Source organism: Neodiprion fabricii, chromosome 3 (assembly GCF_021155785.1).
Source record: "Neodiprion fabricii isolate iyNeoFabr1 chromosome 3, iyNeoFabr1.1, whole genome shotgun sequence".
Lineage (NCBI taxonomy): Eukaryota > Metazoa > Arthropoda > Insecta > Hymenoptera > Diprionidae > Neodiprion > Neodiprion fabricii.
In genome coordinates this window covers 10,796,733-10,814,171 of record NC_060241.1, presented here as the reverse complement: position 1 = coordinate 10,814,171, position 17,439 = coordinate 10,796,733, and the positions used below count along the sequence as shown (strand labels likewise).

The window sequence follows — 17,439 nt, the reverse complement described above, 5'->3', positions numbered from 1 at the left end:
TACAACGTGTATAGGATATTTATCATATTAAATATATTTCGCACAATGAATTACCTATTTCGCAGGTGAAATATACGATTAGGAGACATTATATATACATATTAAGTTAGTAGTTAATAAAGTTAGTAGTTTAGGAGAAAAATGAAAAAAAAACCATAATTTTTTAGCAAAAATCAACTTTACAATTTTTTACTGGCGAGATACTTCATACATTCTAAATCAGCTGTAGGAACTTTTAAAGAGGAAGGATCCCTCTAAAACTTCCGGCCATGGTCAATTAAATAGTATGAAAACTCGCGATGCTATAGATGATTGACAAAAAAAAAAAATTATTTCTACGTGTTAATTAAATGGGAAAATTTCAAATTCATTTAGCGAGTACTTAAAGTTAAAATCAAGAGCTAGGCTTTGGTGGGAATTTTTTTTTTATACGTTCAGAGTGATATTTCGTCTATGGAGCGAAAAAAAAATAGTCGTTTCAAACGAAGCACCCTAATATATATATGATTGTATTGGTTGCTGGTTTCGTTTGAAACATCCGAATTGAATCTCTATATTTATATATAGTTACACCGGGCGTTTTGACTGTTTCGTGCAGTATAATCGTGGTAAATGAAGTCGCTGGCGACTTCGTATAAGCATTGCGCTTGTGTTCAGGTATCACCGCTTGATTCGGTGTGCCGGAAGGATTACCTTGTGTGAATCCAAGTATGTACAAGCAATCTGTAGATTACTTGCGTCAAGCATTGCGCTTGCTCATTGGTACAACCGGGCTGCGCCGGTGTGCCTGGCGGTACGTACCGCGTTTGTGTTAGTGTACTTACGAGGTTATGCCGGCTCCCCAGCATGCAACAATCAGGAAGGATTGAAGATACAAGACACCACCAGATCCGAGTACCGATCGAATTGCAGTCAGACCCCTTAGGTTTATTCATCTCTCCGGAAACGCACAGACAAAAGAAAGGCAAAAAGAATGAAACAACTGACCCCGAGTCACCCGACTACTTGACTGACGCGGCCTGGCCCGCGCTATTCCCTCCACCTTCATGCTCGTCTAAACGCTGTGACGTGGATTTTTCCCGCTCCTCGGTCACTCGGGGAAAATGACCGAGAACTTTCCGCGTGCACAATAAATCGGCGTCCGCGAGGTATCCTGGACCTAAAACAATATCGCGAAATTTGTTGGGCGCCTGACGTGATCAACAAGCCTCGAAATCGGTAATGCGATATACTGCGACCATATACTCGATAGCTCAGTACCGCGGAGAGGGGAGGGGTAATTTTTGGGTAGAGAGAGATACGACACACATATGCCAACACGTTATCCTACGAAGCAATAATAAAATTAAAATAATAGATTTCCAGCCAGCGATAATACAAAACAAAAGAAATAATACTTCAAAAGTCGCTCTTCGCGATTCCAAATACAAAGCCAGAGAAATAATAATCCGTGAGTCGCTATGCGCGATTCAAAATTACATCCTTAGGTTTAACAAAAAAAAAAGAGAACAAAAAAAATTAATAGATCTAGCAGACCTTCACGGCCTACGTGCGCTAGTCGCTGCCTTAATAATAAGCGCTAAGTCACAAAAACCAAACACAAAATGGACCCGACGCGCTGCCCGCGATCGTCCTCTACGGAATGGCGCTAATCGCCACCTTGGCTATTGTAATTAAGGGCAAACAAAAAAAAAAAAACTATATTGAGGCATACGGGCCGCATTAGTCGCAATCTTAATTACTATCTTAACTCGTTTTCTTACTCCTACTTTGTTATTACTTAGAACCACGCATCCGAATTCAACCTTCCTCGCGAAGTCTTGGCGTGGTTCGCGAGTTTGAACGCTCCCCCTTTGACGATTCGCGACCTACACGAAAGGCGACACTTTATTTTGATGGACTCGACGTGACCCCGTGTAACGAAATTTGGTTACATTCAAATTACCGTAGGTTTGCCGCAACTCAATCCCGGGACTCTACTCGACCTTCTCGGTCACTTAACCGTGGGTCGACGTTAGTACGCGCAACTCAGGCTACGGTCACCAAACGAAATGATCGGCAAACGAATTTCGAGGATTTTTCGACACGCAAATTACAAACGGCTATCCTATCTCGGACAAGCCCTCGCTCAATTACTCTCGAAATTCGATCGCGAGGATATCAGCAACGAAACGTTGCAAATTTTGATAAATTGAATCTGATCAATTCTGTCCAAGTTCCCGAGAAAATTTATTATTCATTACATTTAACATGGATGAGAACCAAGATTTGGATATCAGCAACGCTTACCGCTCCACATCCAGCTTACGAAGCTTCCTACTCCCTCATGTCTGTGTCCGTCCATCCTGCCTCGCAACCCAACGAAACTTTCTCGCGCAACAATCCAACCCCTTGAACCAGCCAAACTCAACGACACCTCCCTGATCAATCGCCAGAACTAGAGTGATCTCAGATGGCCGATCGGCCGCAACGCCGACCTCGTTACGCTAATCCTCAGTGACGTCATCCCCATAAAAATGCGCAACAATCGATCTGTCATCGATTTCGGAGATTGCGCAACTTGACGCACACCTGTCGTCGCGACGCGGCGCAGAACTTAACGCTAGATCGCGATGTCGTCTTTCGCGCAGCTTTACGGGGTCCTGGGGTTGGGAGGGATGGTGCTCCCTCGTCGCTAGCTGGTCTCTCGCGGTTGCCTCGGTTGGGTGTAGGCGGGGTGCGCGGGGAGGCTGCGGCGCGCCGGCCGCCAGCGGGAATCGCTTCCGCCTTGGATCCCGCGCTGCAGGGATCTGCGTTGTCTCCCCCTCCGCAGCCTCGGTATCCTTCCCGCGAGATCTACGCGGTTTCGCCTTGCCTTAAAATATCTTCGGCGTTGGAGTTGGTCCCCGGCTTGTGGCCGGTGTATTCAAAAAAAAAATAAAAACAAAAGCCTGCAATATCTTATTCGTAATCCGCTATTTCGTCCCTGTCGAAGCCCGGATGCGTGACTCCAGTTCTGGCGCTCTCTATTATTATCTCGCGACTCGATCTCCGAAACCCTTATTCCTGGATTCCGCCCAAGGTTCAGGGAGTACCTCGTAACGGGCATGTCTGTCCGAAATGCCACGTTACAACGTTGATTCGCAAATTATTCAATCTCTCAAGCTTTTTCACATCATGTAGAGTAGCAGGGAATTTGATAGAAGATCTTGCACAAATTCGATAAGCTTCTAGATTAGGATTCGTGAAACCTACCTCAAAACTTTCATGTTCATACGCATCATAGTTCCATAGATATCTTGTCTCGAAGCTACTGAACTGCGGAGAAGGAGACGAAGAACTAGATCAATTTTTCATCACCCGTGAAGTTTAATAAATCCGTAACTACAGGATTCAAAATTCACAGGGTAGGTTTATCTTGCCTGGGACTTTTGATGACGCAAGTTTTGTAATTAAATATCTAGCAGTTTTCAAAATATTGTACATTGATTATACACGTAAGATGTACATAGCAGCTATTTCGGCAGCGTGAATGATTCTGGTTGCTTCCGGTGGCATTCTCATATTTGGCTGCGATTCGTTGACGCGAATATTGATCACATGCTGAAGTGTTTAGACTGAATTAAGAATCAGAAATTCATTTCTTTACAGGTGGTGTGGTTTACTGCCCTTTTCCCATACGCTGTCCTACTAATACTGCTGGTGAGGGGAATTACTCTACCTGGAAGTACAGAAGGAATAAAATACTATTTGAGTCCGAATTTCTCGGCAATCACAAAAGCTGAAGTACGTATGAAATAAAACTTGATTACTTGGTGATTATTTGGTGAACCGACCGTAGTAACGTATCGTGTAGCGTGCGTGACTGCGGAACGAAAGGACCCGAGTTTAAATCCACAGACTGTTGACGAGGACCTGAATGGCAGCTTGCAAAAATTGTATTACAGGTCACGTTGTGCAGGGACCGAATCGACGAGCTAAGGTTTGAAATCGGTCCGGCTACACATGGACAAGGTTTTCTAAAGTTTTCCTTGTTTCCCGTGCGAATACGGGTGTTTCTATTGAACGTCTTAAGACTGCTGCAGACGCATAATCGTGGTTACTAATTCATCTCTTCTCTTGCTCCGTAGAAGCCAAAAAGGCTTTTGGAGACATACCCTTCTTACGTTCTGGAAAGATCGCTGCGAGAGAAATTTGATTCAGATTTAAATTCGATTCACAAATCTTGTGAAGCTCACGCGTACGAACTCTGATGTTCGGTTCGTCCAGATTTCTAGCTCAGATCGTCACAATCTGTAAATTCGGTTATTGTAGGTCGTAACAACTATCACTACGCGTAATTGAAAAATTTTTTCTTCACACAAACATTTCAATTCAAATACACATTCATTAACACATAACAAGTTCTTTGATCATTTCTTAGCGTTGCATTTGAACAAAGTTTTATTCCAGTTCCAAATTTTTGATCACGTATTCTATGTGCAGGCTAATATTGAAAGATGAGTAGTATAACAAGGTTAGTTCTGGATACAGATTCTTACATACCGACACCCGCAAGATACAAACCTTTTTCTAGAATGTTCGAGGGTGGTGGATGCAAACTTGTGCTATTGTTTATATCTTGTTTCTTTTCCCGTGGGGTGGCAAAAACAGGTGTAGTTTATCAAAAAGTAGTATACGAAGACGTGATAAGTGAAGAGATAATTATCGAGCAAAACATGTGAGTCTGTATTTGTGAACATACGTTACTGAGGCGACAGTTTTGATAACCTGCCCTACGGTTACAATACGGGATGATAATGAACTCAGCCTGTAAACAAACAGTTTTACTGTATCGCTCTTGTCTTCTCACCGTGTGATATAGAGACCCGCATAAGCCACACGCCCATTCGACTGTCAGACAGACAGACAGACAGGCATGCGGATAGATAGAGACACCTAAAGGAATTCCGCACTCTGTAACATCCGGAGAGGTGCTCATGCACGTTCACCCTCGCAGACCCCCGACCAGCTATGCAAACGTTACTACCGTACGTAAATCCTAATCCCGCACGAAAAAACTGAAAATCTCACATCGTTTGAAAAAAAAATAAGCTCGTAAAACACGGCGGGGCGCGCTACTTTCGATATAATGTCACAGTGCACCTCATGCGCAATCAAGCTCGGCCGTTTGTGGCTACTACGATACGCTCATATTCCCCCAAGAAGCACCTCTGGTGCTAAAACCTGTAACTAAGTACATTAGAAACCTGGACATCACGCACAAAAAGACCTTCTTCGATCAAAAATGTATGCATATTATCTTGTACAAGAAAAAAAAGAACAAAAACACAGGATATATAAATATTCTCATCCTTTGTCAAAAAAGATTCAAAACACATACTACTGCTAAGTACATGTCTGATAATTCACAATAAAAGCATGATTGAAACTCAACCCTTAGCTTCCACATCTCTCTGGAATCACGCTGCTGTCATACTGGGTCAGCCTGACCCTAAACTCATTCAACTAGGCAACTTAAAATGATAATTGTGTATAAATAAGAAATAAAATGACTTGTACACTACCATACTTTCAAATTACAGGTAAATTGAGCAGTGCCCATCGGACCCCGGTGTGCCAGGCAAGAGTTAATAAAACTTTTGATACCAAATTCCAAACTTAGTATTTGGTGATTGATGTCCTGTCATGCAGTTTCGCAGTGTAGCAAATACCTTTCTTCGTGGCAAAAAGATAAGCTGATCCTGAGATCCTGTAAACATACGGATACATATAATTACATGGATATCTACGGTGTTGAAACTGTGTCGACTGTAGAGCTCTGGTTGCAGAACACATTTATATTTTATAGTTTTCAGCCAAGATTTGATTACAACATCAGGAGTTCAACTAAAGCATCTGAATATATATTTATATTGTATTCTGCCTTCAAATTTTCAAAAACATGCATTTGCGAGAAGATTCCGCAAAGAGAAAGGAATAAATGCTAGTCAGAGACATTTCAATCTATTAGAAGTAACATAAACTTTTCCTCCTCTTTTGTAATTCAGGAAAGCCTTCCGTACGCAAATAAAAAGATAAGAAAAGGTTCGGCATTTAAACGTAGAACATGGCAATCTTTTTTTAGTCCAATGCAAAAACGAGACGAGATGTGTCTCACTAGAACAAACACGCTGATGTGCAAAAATACATAGCGTCAAAGCTAGCCAATATTAAAAACTGATTTTTGCAAAATGAGTTCCTAATAGTTGATGCTTTAGGTTCATCGCAGAATGACCGCGGGATTCAACGGGATTTGGCACTTTTGGTCTGCATATCATTGGTTTTCTTTCTAACAACTAGTCACTTCATTGATGAACAATTGTATATCATAAACAAATAGAGTGACGTTTCTTTTTTGCAAAAGTAAAATATTCGTAATGTTCTACATACTTTCAGAAACTGCATCCATATCTCAATTTTCTTTTTTAATAGAAACTTTCAATTTATATGAATTTGAAATTTTTAATGAGATCCGTTGATGCGCGCACTTAGAAACTGCCGTTGTAGCAGATCAATTTTAGGCAGAAATATTTCGACAACCACACGTAGGGGCCGGGCCTAACGGCTTTGAGCAGAGGGAATAAATAGTTTGTAAACGATGCCTAGCGACCAAAGGTTTCGAAAGGAAATCTCGTTATTCGACTTTTGGCCACGTTTTCGCTGAAATCTTCCACTGTGCAGCAGTACGATTCCAGAAAGATATGGAAGCTAAAGTTTAAGTTTCAATTATGCTTTCATTGCGATATCAACAGGCATGTACTTAGCAGTAGTATGTGATTTGAATATTTTTTGGTAAGGGATGAGAACTTTTACCCTACTGAAAATTTTCATGCGATGTATCATGTAGAAAACTATTTAATAGATCACATGATAAATCACAAAATGTTACGACCGAATCCAACAAATAATTTATTAGTAAACTTATCACGCATTTTTATACATGAGTGATCAGATTCAGAAAATTATTTTGTAATTTATAATGTGATTCGTTACCTGACCAGATCTAAAGGGAGAACAAACATGAAAGTGTCCTAGGCCAGGATCGAACCTACGTGTGACATATTGGTAAGCATTGATGTTAACGCCTGAGCCACACCACACTTACATACAGGTTACAATCTTGCAATCATAATTCACAACCGCTACGAAAGAACTTGAGTACATTCAAACAATAGCTCAATTTGTTATTTGATCCCAGTCCGGGAGACTTTTTTTTCTTATTTTTCTTTTTCTTAAATCATATGTTGGAATCAGTCATAACATTTTGTGATTTATCATGTGTTTTATTAGGTACTTTTTTACATATCACATGTACACTTTCAGTAGGGTATGTGTGCTGCGTTTTTTGTTTTATGAGGTGATGATATGCATATTATTTTGATCAGAGAAGGTATTTTTGTAGGTCATGACCAGATTTTTAATGTACTTGGCGAAAGTTTTTTGCACCAGAGGTGCTGTTTGGGGGGATTTTTCATTGTCCAAACGACTAAATTCACCCGCGGCCTTTGTCCCGAAATTATACTGAACTCTTGCCCTTTTTCTCCTATGAACAATTTCTCTTCTACATCTTTTCATTATACTCTCTAGATTATTCGCAATAAATCAATTACCTGAGCAATCACTTATCTCCTCAATATCAGTTGCCTTTGATTTCCCCTTATCCTTTGTCCGTGTACGCGGTCGACGGATTTCGCACTCAAAATAGGCCGTAGTGCAATCACGGCTGCGTGTGGAAGGGATCATCGCCAGCTGCTCGTCGTGATTATAGTCATCTACCCCGTAACATTTATGCAATTTAAAAAAAATTTTTTATTCTTTCTCAGCTCAAGAAGAATGCATAATTTTTCGCAGTTGTACAAGTTTGCCTCAAAACGTAAGACTTTTATTTTCTCAAAAGAGGTAGAAAAAAGTAAAATATGAAGGTCCTTAAAAAAAATTGTACAAAATTTGGGATGATTAGTCGATATGTCTGGACATGGGAAAAATCGGCAGCTGATTCCATGAGTGTCAGTCGGAAGGTTGCTCATTTTTACATATAGACTGCCTCCCGGACAAAACACGAATACAAGCATTATATTCTATGTTGGGAAGTCTCCCTATAATATGTATATGCTAATTTAATGCTACTGATATTTTCATATAAAAATATACCTGAGAGCATTCATAACGAAGTGAAATTTATACTTGCCAGTTGCAAATAATTGCGTGGCCCTTAAGCTTCATTTTTGGGTAGTTATCAGTATTTAAAAAACACCGATGATTCGAGTTGCGATAATTCAATTCAAAACTAAGAAGTAAGAGAAGTTACTTTCTCATTTATAGCAATTAATAAAGACGGTGAATGGCATTATAATTTCATAATCTTAAACAACATAAAAGAACGTCACACCTGGGACCTGATTTTGAAGTATGATTACGGGTCATTATGAAGGTTTTCCGGTCAGAGCTGTTCTGTAATTGGTCAAAATTACGTTTATGACCTATGTTACCAAGGTGATACAAATCGCAGAAGTAAGCCCAAGAAATGGATTTCGATTCAATCATACAATGGGTCCCGTTAATCAGAGACTAGTTGAGTATTTAACGAATTCTGACAACCTTTCGTAAGTAACAGGATTTATACAGAAGTCGTCCACCCAGCATAACTTTCTGTTGTCGGAATTTATTTTCCCATGAGAGTTAGCTGAAAATATGATTATATCCTTGGTCAATGAAATAAGTAAAATATTTATGTTTTGTGTTCGTCATGAAAAAGGCATGTCAGTGATATTTAACATTTTATTGTTACCTCTGCAAATTCATAAAATGAACTTTGAAAGCGCGTGCTGTGCTAGTGATATGTGAAAAAATAAGTAGGCTATTCACTTCGTGCTACATCATAGAATTGACGCAGTACAAACATTTTGACGCTGAGAACCGCGAATACTTCAATTATTCACCAAACATGTGGAGGTCGATGGTAGACTGTCCATTTTTGGATGCTGTTTGACAACTCATAATTCAGAAATGTTGACTTTTTCGATTTCAACCTCTCTCTTCGTTTGCGAGGCCACTATGCTACATAATCGTCGAATGCTAATGCAAAAACCCATTGCATAAAAATCATAATTAGGTTATTAAACAGCTGGAGGCTCTTAACATGATACCAAGGCATTTAATTCATTAATCATTAGCATTAATCAACATCTACCAAAGCTTGATGACAGTGAAAGATAGACAGACTTATCCACAACACTGCCTCAAAGGCAAAGCTGGATCTAAAAAATTATTCTTTTATCTTTCTTCCTAAAATAACAATCGCGAATGCGACCGAGGCAATGACACATGTGGGTGGAATTTTAGCGAATTTTATTCTGATCACGGAAAATCCTGACTCATGGTAATGCATCATAATGCTCTCCACGTCGCCGTGAAAGAAACAAGACCGTCAAGGTGAGAGGAAGGGTTGGAAATGGAAACTCGATGTAACTGTCGTGCGGCCATTTATTACCGCAAGGAAGACAAGTAGGCTGCATTTCTCATATTTATGGGGAAAACCCTATATCAGTTAGATAGCAGGAGAAAAAAGGCATGGGAAAGTTTCACGTACTTTACATCATTGTGTTGCGTAGTATACCCCGCTTGATTTTAATCGTAATAATTATGCCTCATATTTTTTCATGTCACCAATATTTTACAATATTAGTTTATCTGTTGTGGGGTATCGAACTGAAAGTTGTTGAACATTCTTCACTGTTTTGTTTCGACTAAAAATTTTCCCTCAATGTTTGGCGATCATACTCAGTCCCTAAACCGAGCCTCTATGCGTTTTATCTTTATTTGTAACCCTTTTCCTGTTCTTTCAAGTGCGTTTGCTAATTTTTTCTTCGCTACAAGCTTGTATTCACATTTGACGGCCAAATGTGCAAGCTAAGACGAGCAACTTTATACTGAAATTCATGGTTTCCTTGACAACATCAAAAGTCATGGCTCTATTGTTTCGTTAAATTTCTGTATATCTCTAAAAAATTCTCCTTATTCACCAGTTCTACTTCTCTTTTAACCAGGACCCCTACTCTTAAGATTTCACCAATCTAGATATTTCAAATAAACCGCCCACTTTAATAACGCATCGAATTGCCACAAATAAATAATTTCTCACTCATACTTACACTCGAAATTCCCTTGCTCATCCAGCAATGCCAACAAGTAAAACTTTGCTTGATTATCAAGTCAGTCTTGTAAATACATTTCAACTAAAAATACGCAATATCTCAACAAATATTATTTCAAATCTCAATCTCTTAACTTACATATATGTATATGTAAAGAAAATATACATTCTTTAATTTGAATCTGCCGCGCCGCAACAGTTGGTAGTAGACCGAACTTTGGCAAAACTGATAGAGAGAAATAGGTAGGGATTAATAGACAGAGGTGGAGCGATACGAACAGAAAATAAGAAGAAGCACTTGCGATAATCAGTGCAATAATTAAGAGAGACAAAGTACGAAATAGAAAATTGGAAAGGATAATCACAGGTGTGAAGGAGAAAAAAACTTCAATTGTCGTTTATCTTGTTACACAGCAACTAATCGAATTTGATTTTCCTGAAAATTCTCAATAATAATTTATGAGAAAAACCCCCCCTACATACATAATCTCACCCAAGTATTCTTTAAGGGGAGGTGTCTTTTTTTCTAGTCTTACTTCATTCTTGAAGGTGTTAAGAATATGTGAGCGAAATTTCAATCCTAAATTCGCAAAATCGACTTGAGTTAGCAGATGAATCCTCCGAATACTTATCATCCTGTGCACTCTAGTCAAAAGTTTAAGCGCGTTGTTCTCAAAAGAGCTTCTTTGCAACTGGTGTGTACGATATTTGAGAAACCAGAGTACTGATCGACTTTTAAATGATAACAGCATGCAGAGTATACATTCTCCTATCGTTCGATGAATGAAAAAAGCTATTCGTCGATTATTTGAGTTTGAATGTGAACATTTCGTAGGAATTTTTTTTTTCCTTGGTTTAATGAACGATAGCTACATGCATACAAACTAAAATGCCACTGGATTTTATTTCATTCAGACAATCAGAAGTTAAGAAAACCTGCATACCAGCGATCACGACATTTTTGGCGGGATTAAAGATGAGAAGGATCAGCAGGCCGAATTTTTTAAAAAAGAATTAACAATTTTTTTTTAATTGGTAATATCAATAAATATACGGTAAAAATTTTGAAGTAATTAATAGCACAGTCCCATTTTCATTAAAACCCAACAAAAACTCTCATTTTAACGAAACAAATGGGACACTTCCTGTAACAATCAAGGCCTCAACAACTTAACCTAACCCGATTTTCCCACCTTCTTGAGCACATATAACTCCTCGTAGAGTCCCTTAGTCGGAGAAATGGGGCATTCTTTATGCGAAATAAAGACATTTTTTCCACATTTTTGGTACTTTGTTCAAGTTTGCCAATGTTTCACAATAGTTGAATGATTAATTTTGGTGAGAAAAACTAAGAGAGCTTTTTTTGCGATCCATAAACAATAAATTTTTTTTCTGGATTCTTATAACTCATTTTTGAAACAAAATATCACGTTTGGAGTGAATTTCGTCCCGTGTGACCGTTATGCAATTCTACTGAGGTGTGACTTACTAGGGTGTTACGTGGGGGTGGGCATGTACTGAGCGGGTGGTAGTGAATGATTATAAATAATCAAAGATGCTCTGACGTAACGACGCTGAATAAAAATTAAAAACTAAGACAAACTTACCTCTCGATAAGCCGGTAATGTGGGTACGTTGTTGCCTAGTCCTATACAAGTCTGTGAGAGTTGTTCAAATGGTTGAGGCTGATTTATAATGAAGTGGGATAGGTTATCGTTCAAAATAAATGATTTAATATGATTTGAATTGGTAAAAGACAACGTATATTCTTCAAACGATTAATTATGAAATGAATCAATGGTATAAAAGAAAAATCAAAGAAGGTAATCACAAAGTATCTGAATTTAAACATAGATAGCGTCGACGGACGAATTCATATTCAAATATAGAGAAGCTGTAGAGTAGATAAAATGAAAAAAGACGCGCGAAAGAATCTGAAGAACAACGGGCTAACAGAATCAAAGCTGCGGTAACATATAAACCGGAAATGAGGGAATCTATTTCGAAGAAACGTTTGAATAAAAGAAAATGCAATAGGGCAAAAGGCCTGGTGTCACCTCTGACAAAAAAAGGAGAGCTATTCCTTCTGAGATATCTGATGGGAGGGTGTTATTAGAAAATCCAGATTTTAGAGAAGACAAAGTTGAACTACAATATTTAGGAAAAATGAATCATTCATGTCAGTTTTGTAATGCTAAACATTTTATTTCTGAGTTTCCTGGCGATAAAAAGTATAGTACTTGCTGTAACAAAGGTGAAGTGTGAATTTTAGAAGATAGTCCTTACCCGAAAGAAATTGTAGAATTGCTAACCGGTACCGATGCGTATAGTCGGAATTTTAGGAGAAATCTGAGAAGTTATAACGATTCCTTGGTATTTGCAAGTTTCGGTGCTAAATTGGATTTCATCGAAGGTCGAGGTCCATTTGCGTTCCGTATATGTGGACAAACGTATCATAATACTGTAACGAGCTTTGGATCTCGCCCGGGGGGAAAACGGGATCAGTCCAGCGGCAAGTTTACAAAAGAGGCGTTCTCTAACCCGGCAAATAAAATATAGCGGTTTATTTGATAGCGGCAAAGCAGAGGCTGGGCGCTAGGTTTCGGAGAGTCAAAAAAGAGTCACTGCTCTCGCAAACACCTGCAAATTCGACTAACGAACCAGGTACCGACTCGAACGGCGACTCTTAACAATATAAGCAGAGATATCACGCTGTTTAATTACAAGACTCGTCATCTAAACGTGACGGGCTGGTGGTCGGTAAGGGGAACGTGGGCGCGGAGATGAAACAGTATGATTAGCAATCAACAGATTGTAGATGTTTTACCAACATCTTTATTTTACAAAAGCCGTACAGCAGGGCAGAAGGCTGAACAATTAAATACTAAATAAGACGGCAAACGAATTCGTTGGTGTCGGCATGCTCCGATACAATTTGAAGTAATTATAATATGCCAACGCGGCAATACATAACAAAATAATAGTTCATAAGCAGGCGATCAAGTAAGGTAAAAAATGCAAATACAAACCGTGCTGCTATCGCTATTGATTACTTCGCAAAATACAAGCGAAACTTCGCTCTCGGCAGTAACGGCACGGGCGCGTACGCACAATCTCACCACTCTCTCTCACTCAGATTCATACGCCAGCTGAGGCACCGCTGAGACGCGGCACGGCACCTGACGGTTCTAATCTCTAAATCTTATAACAGAAACGGCAAAAGGCCATGGAACGACGTTTCAGAGCTCTGTATTAATTATCAGTAAATCAAGTAGGAAAGAATTTAATGTGAAATCGGCTTGACCCTCACGGAAAAAAACCCTCAATTTTTAGGGGTAACCATCATTAATGGAGTGTTTATCTCCAACAGTTGGAGATTAACCCTCAACAATTGGAGGTTCATCCCCAAGAGTTGAAGGTGAACCCTCCACGTTGAAGGTGAAGCCTCAACGTTGAAGGTACACTTCCAACGTAGAAGGTAAACCCTTAACGATAAAAGTTAATTCCAATCTCCAAGACATTAAGGTGAACCCTCGACGTTGAAGGTACACCTTCAACGATGAGGATAATTCGTATCCCCAAAATTTAACTGATGGTAAATGTGAGGGTGAACTATCAACATTGCGGGGATTGTCCCCTGCAACCCCAAGGGATACACCTAACTCTCCTTGAGGGTAAATTCTAAAATTTGGGTGTCATTGCGAAAATATAATATGTAAAAGATTGGTGGTGAACCCTTAATTCCATTGCACATAACCCGTGAAATTTCCAAGGTAATTCTTATGATATTCGTTGGAGTTCTATTATTCTCAGTAACATCTGAAATGATCTATCTATATATTATTTATGGTCAAACCAATGATTCAATTTGAATTCAACTGTCGAGCAACTCGCTGGAAAGAATACTATTTAGTTTTTTCAGGGTTTAAATAATGAATCATAAACTACACTATATATGGGAATTCCCACGTCAACTCGGTGAATCAAAAACATTGACCCTCTTCGATTTTCTCAGTGATTTTTTATATGATAGTTGTGGAAATTATCTGAAAATTATCGAATCTGAATATTTTATATATTTTATTCATTTTCATATAGTGTATGAACATTGTACATGTACGCATACATCTTCATTATAATATAACAACGAATGAAATGCATTGGGTATAGATAATTCTTCACGGCTATATGAATTATACATACGTACATTCAATCTTATTTACGATTATTTTTCATCGTGGGAATACATTATACCCTCCTTCTATATTGACCTCGAATTCGTATAGATATATACAAGAATTTACTAATGTTAATATATAATTTTCGTGGCATTCACTGTTAAAAATGAATATCCAAATGCATATATAATATATGTATATGATTGCCTCAAGATATCAAATGAGAAATAACCAACTTCTTGATGAGTCAGTTTCTATTGTATTTACCAATGGTGTGTAATGCACTTTTGTAACACCGTTACATCTATAATCCCAATAAAATGACATAATCAGCTCTTGCCTCGAAAATTCTTTCAAAATGAATCCTCGATTGGGAGGTTCACCCTCAACTTGGAGGTAAACCCATGAGTTGGGGGTTAACCCTCATTCAAGAGGTAAGCCCTCAACTTGGGAGTAAACCCTCGACATGCGACTGGACCCTCGACTTCAAGGTTAACCCTGAATTAAGGGGTACGAATTTACCCTTTAGAGGTTAAGGGTTATTTTGGGGGTTATTTTCGGGGTAAAGTTGGGGTTTTTTTCGGTAAGGGGGCCGCCACGAGGCTCGCTGGCGTTTACGAAAATGGCCAATCGAGCCGGCCGGCTACCTGTTGCTTGATAAAATGGCCTGAGGTCGCGAAATCTGAGCAACCAGCGAGATTCGTCTTGGCGTCCGCCGAGCTGCGTTTGACAGCTTAAGGGGGGGGGTAAGGTTTCAGCGTAAAAAAAAACACTTTGTTTGTGAATTTTTTCTGAAAGTATGGATTAAGCAAATTTAGTCAAACCTTTTGTACATTATTAAGTATACTTTTAACAATATTCTGTAAGTTTTTCATGCGGAAATATTGAAAAACAAGTCGGTGACAGAGCTTGCCCCAGAACGTCTCAGATAAGAAACAATTTGCGGTGTTCACTATATCTCGATCGGAAATTATCTAATATCAAAAACCATTTAAATTTAGTCAAAGTATCATCAAATCCTCCCCCTAACGTTCTTTGATTATTTTTTTTCATTTAAAAATTTTTGGTGGCCATCTAAAGTTTAAACTGCTATTTTCCACGCAACATTCCGCTATTTTGTGGATGGGAAACCCCCTTAATGTAAAAAAAAAATTTAACTAAACGTTGGGGGGAGGTATTTTATATGTAGAAAATGTGTAACAAGTTTGAAATGAATCGGTCAAGTAGTTTTTAAATGGCAGTGAACACGGACTTTGAAAAAGTAGTTTTGAGAAAAAATCACAAGCGCACGATTAAACATACAACGACAAACTGACGCTCGTCTCTCGCTTTAAAATACTGTACAGTATATGTATAGTATACATGATTTAATAAAAAAAATACAGACTGGTCGATACGGAAGAAATTTGTAAAACCTGTTTTGAGTAGAATATACTTTGTGAGCCCAAAAGAAATCGAACATTATTATTTACGAGTGTTATTACTACACGTTCGAGAAGCTCAATTATTTCAAAATATGCGCAAATATGATGGTACAACATATCCAACCTCTCACGAAGCGGCAATAGCACGATGGTTAGTTTTTTAAGATGAAGAATGTGATAAATGCCTTGCCGAAGATTCGAGTCTCATATTATCAACCGAGATGGGTCGCTTATTTACATATGTGTGTCTGGTATGCGAATCAACGCTCAACAATTATTTGAAAAATACAAATATGAGTTTGTCGATCAAAATGAATACAACGAACAAAAAGCTTTGCGAGTTATAAATGAAATACTTATATTACACGGTTTTATATTGTAAATCTTTAATCTACCGGATATTAAAGAAGGTCTCACATTAACGTGTCATATAGGTAATGATGACAAAGATCCTGAGAGTATGATTGCGTCCAAACAAGTAGACAAAGTATTGATTGATAGTTTGACCGAAAATCAATGAGCTGTATTCAATGCAGTTATGGCTGCCGTTCGTGGTGAGTCTTTTGATAAGCTTATCTATTTGGATAGTCCTGGTGGCAGTGGGAAAAGCTATTTACATAAAACTATTATTTCCACGTTAAATAGTGAAAATATGATCGTATTGCCTGTGACATGGACTGAAATCGCAGCAAACTTATTACAGAGGGGTAGGACGGTTCATGCGACGTTCAAACTGCCGTTGATCTTCAATGAACAATCAATATGCAATATAAGATTCAATTCGAAACATGGAGTACGTATGAGTGATGCGAAAGTTATAATTTGGATGAAATAACAATGGCGTCAAAATGCGCACTAAAAGCCGTTGATCGTATGTTAAGACATATGCCACTGCAATGAACCATTTGGGGCTAAAGTGGTTATACTTTCAGGGCATTTCCGGCAAACTTTACCTGTCGTACGACATGGTAGTAGAACACAGATTTTGGAAGCGCGCTCCAAAAGTAGTTTAGGGATTATTTTTACACGTATGTCATTGAAAGGTAACATTCGTGTGCGTGACGAACAAACGGATTTCAAGCAATGGGTTTTGAAAGTTGGCGATGGGATATTTGCCAATTCATTTAAACGTAATAATGAGGTTGTCACCATTCCGTCCCATATTTTGTCGGAAGGGAATATTGTGCAAGAAATATTTGGAGAAAGTGTGGATCCACAAGATCCATTAAATTATGGTAAAGTTATTCTAGCTCCAACAAATACCGACGTTACCGCAATTAATAATGAAATCTTGTCGAAAATCAAAGGTGGTGGAGTTGATTATCTGAGTGAAGACTCAGGTGAGGATGCAGATGACACAGATATCGCGAATGTTTTTCTGATTGAATTTATGAACTCACTGACGCCGAATGGTCTTCCACCACATAAATTAACATTAAAAGTAGGAAGTATTGTTATTCTGCTGAGTAATCTGAATTTATCACAAGGATTATGTAATGGAACTAGACTGGTCGTAAGGAAGTTGCATGAACATCTCATTTGTATTGAGATCATTAGCGGATATTGCGCTCGAGAAATAGTATTAATACCGCGGATAGATTTAACGCCATCGGAAGAGGAGATTTTTTTTAAGATGGTTAGAAGACAGTTTCCGGTCAGATCA

General features: G+C 38.6%; 1 protein-coding gene across 1 annotated transcript in view; it reads left to right on the top strand.

Annotated features, from left to right (window-relative positions):
- Nucleotides 1-17,439, top strand: part of LOC124178536 (sodium-dependent dopamine transporter) — a 420,680-nt gene that overhangs the window by 259,511 nt on the left and 143,730 nt on the right. The window contains exon 7 of the mRNA XM_046561971.1: nt 3,631-3,765. Coding sequence (XP_046417927.1) covers nt 3,631-3,765 — 135 coding nt within the window. The remainder of the gene's footprint in view (nt 1-3,630; nt 3,766-17,439) is intronic.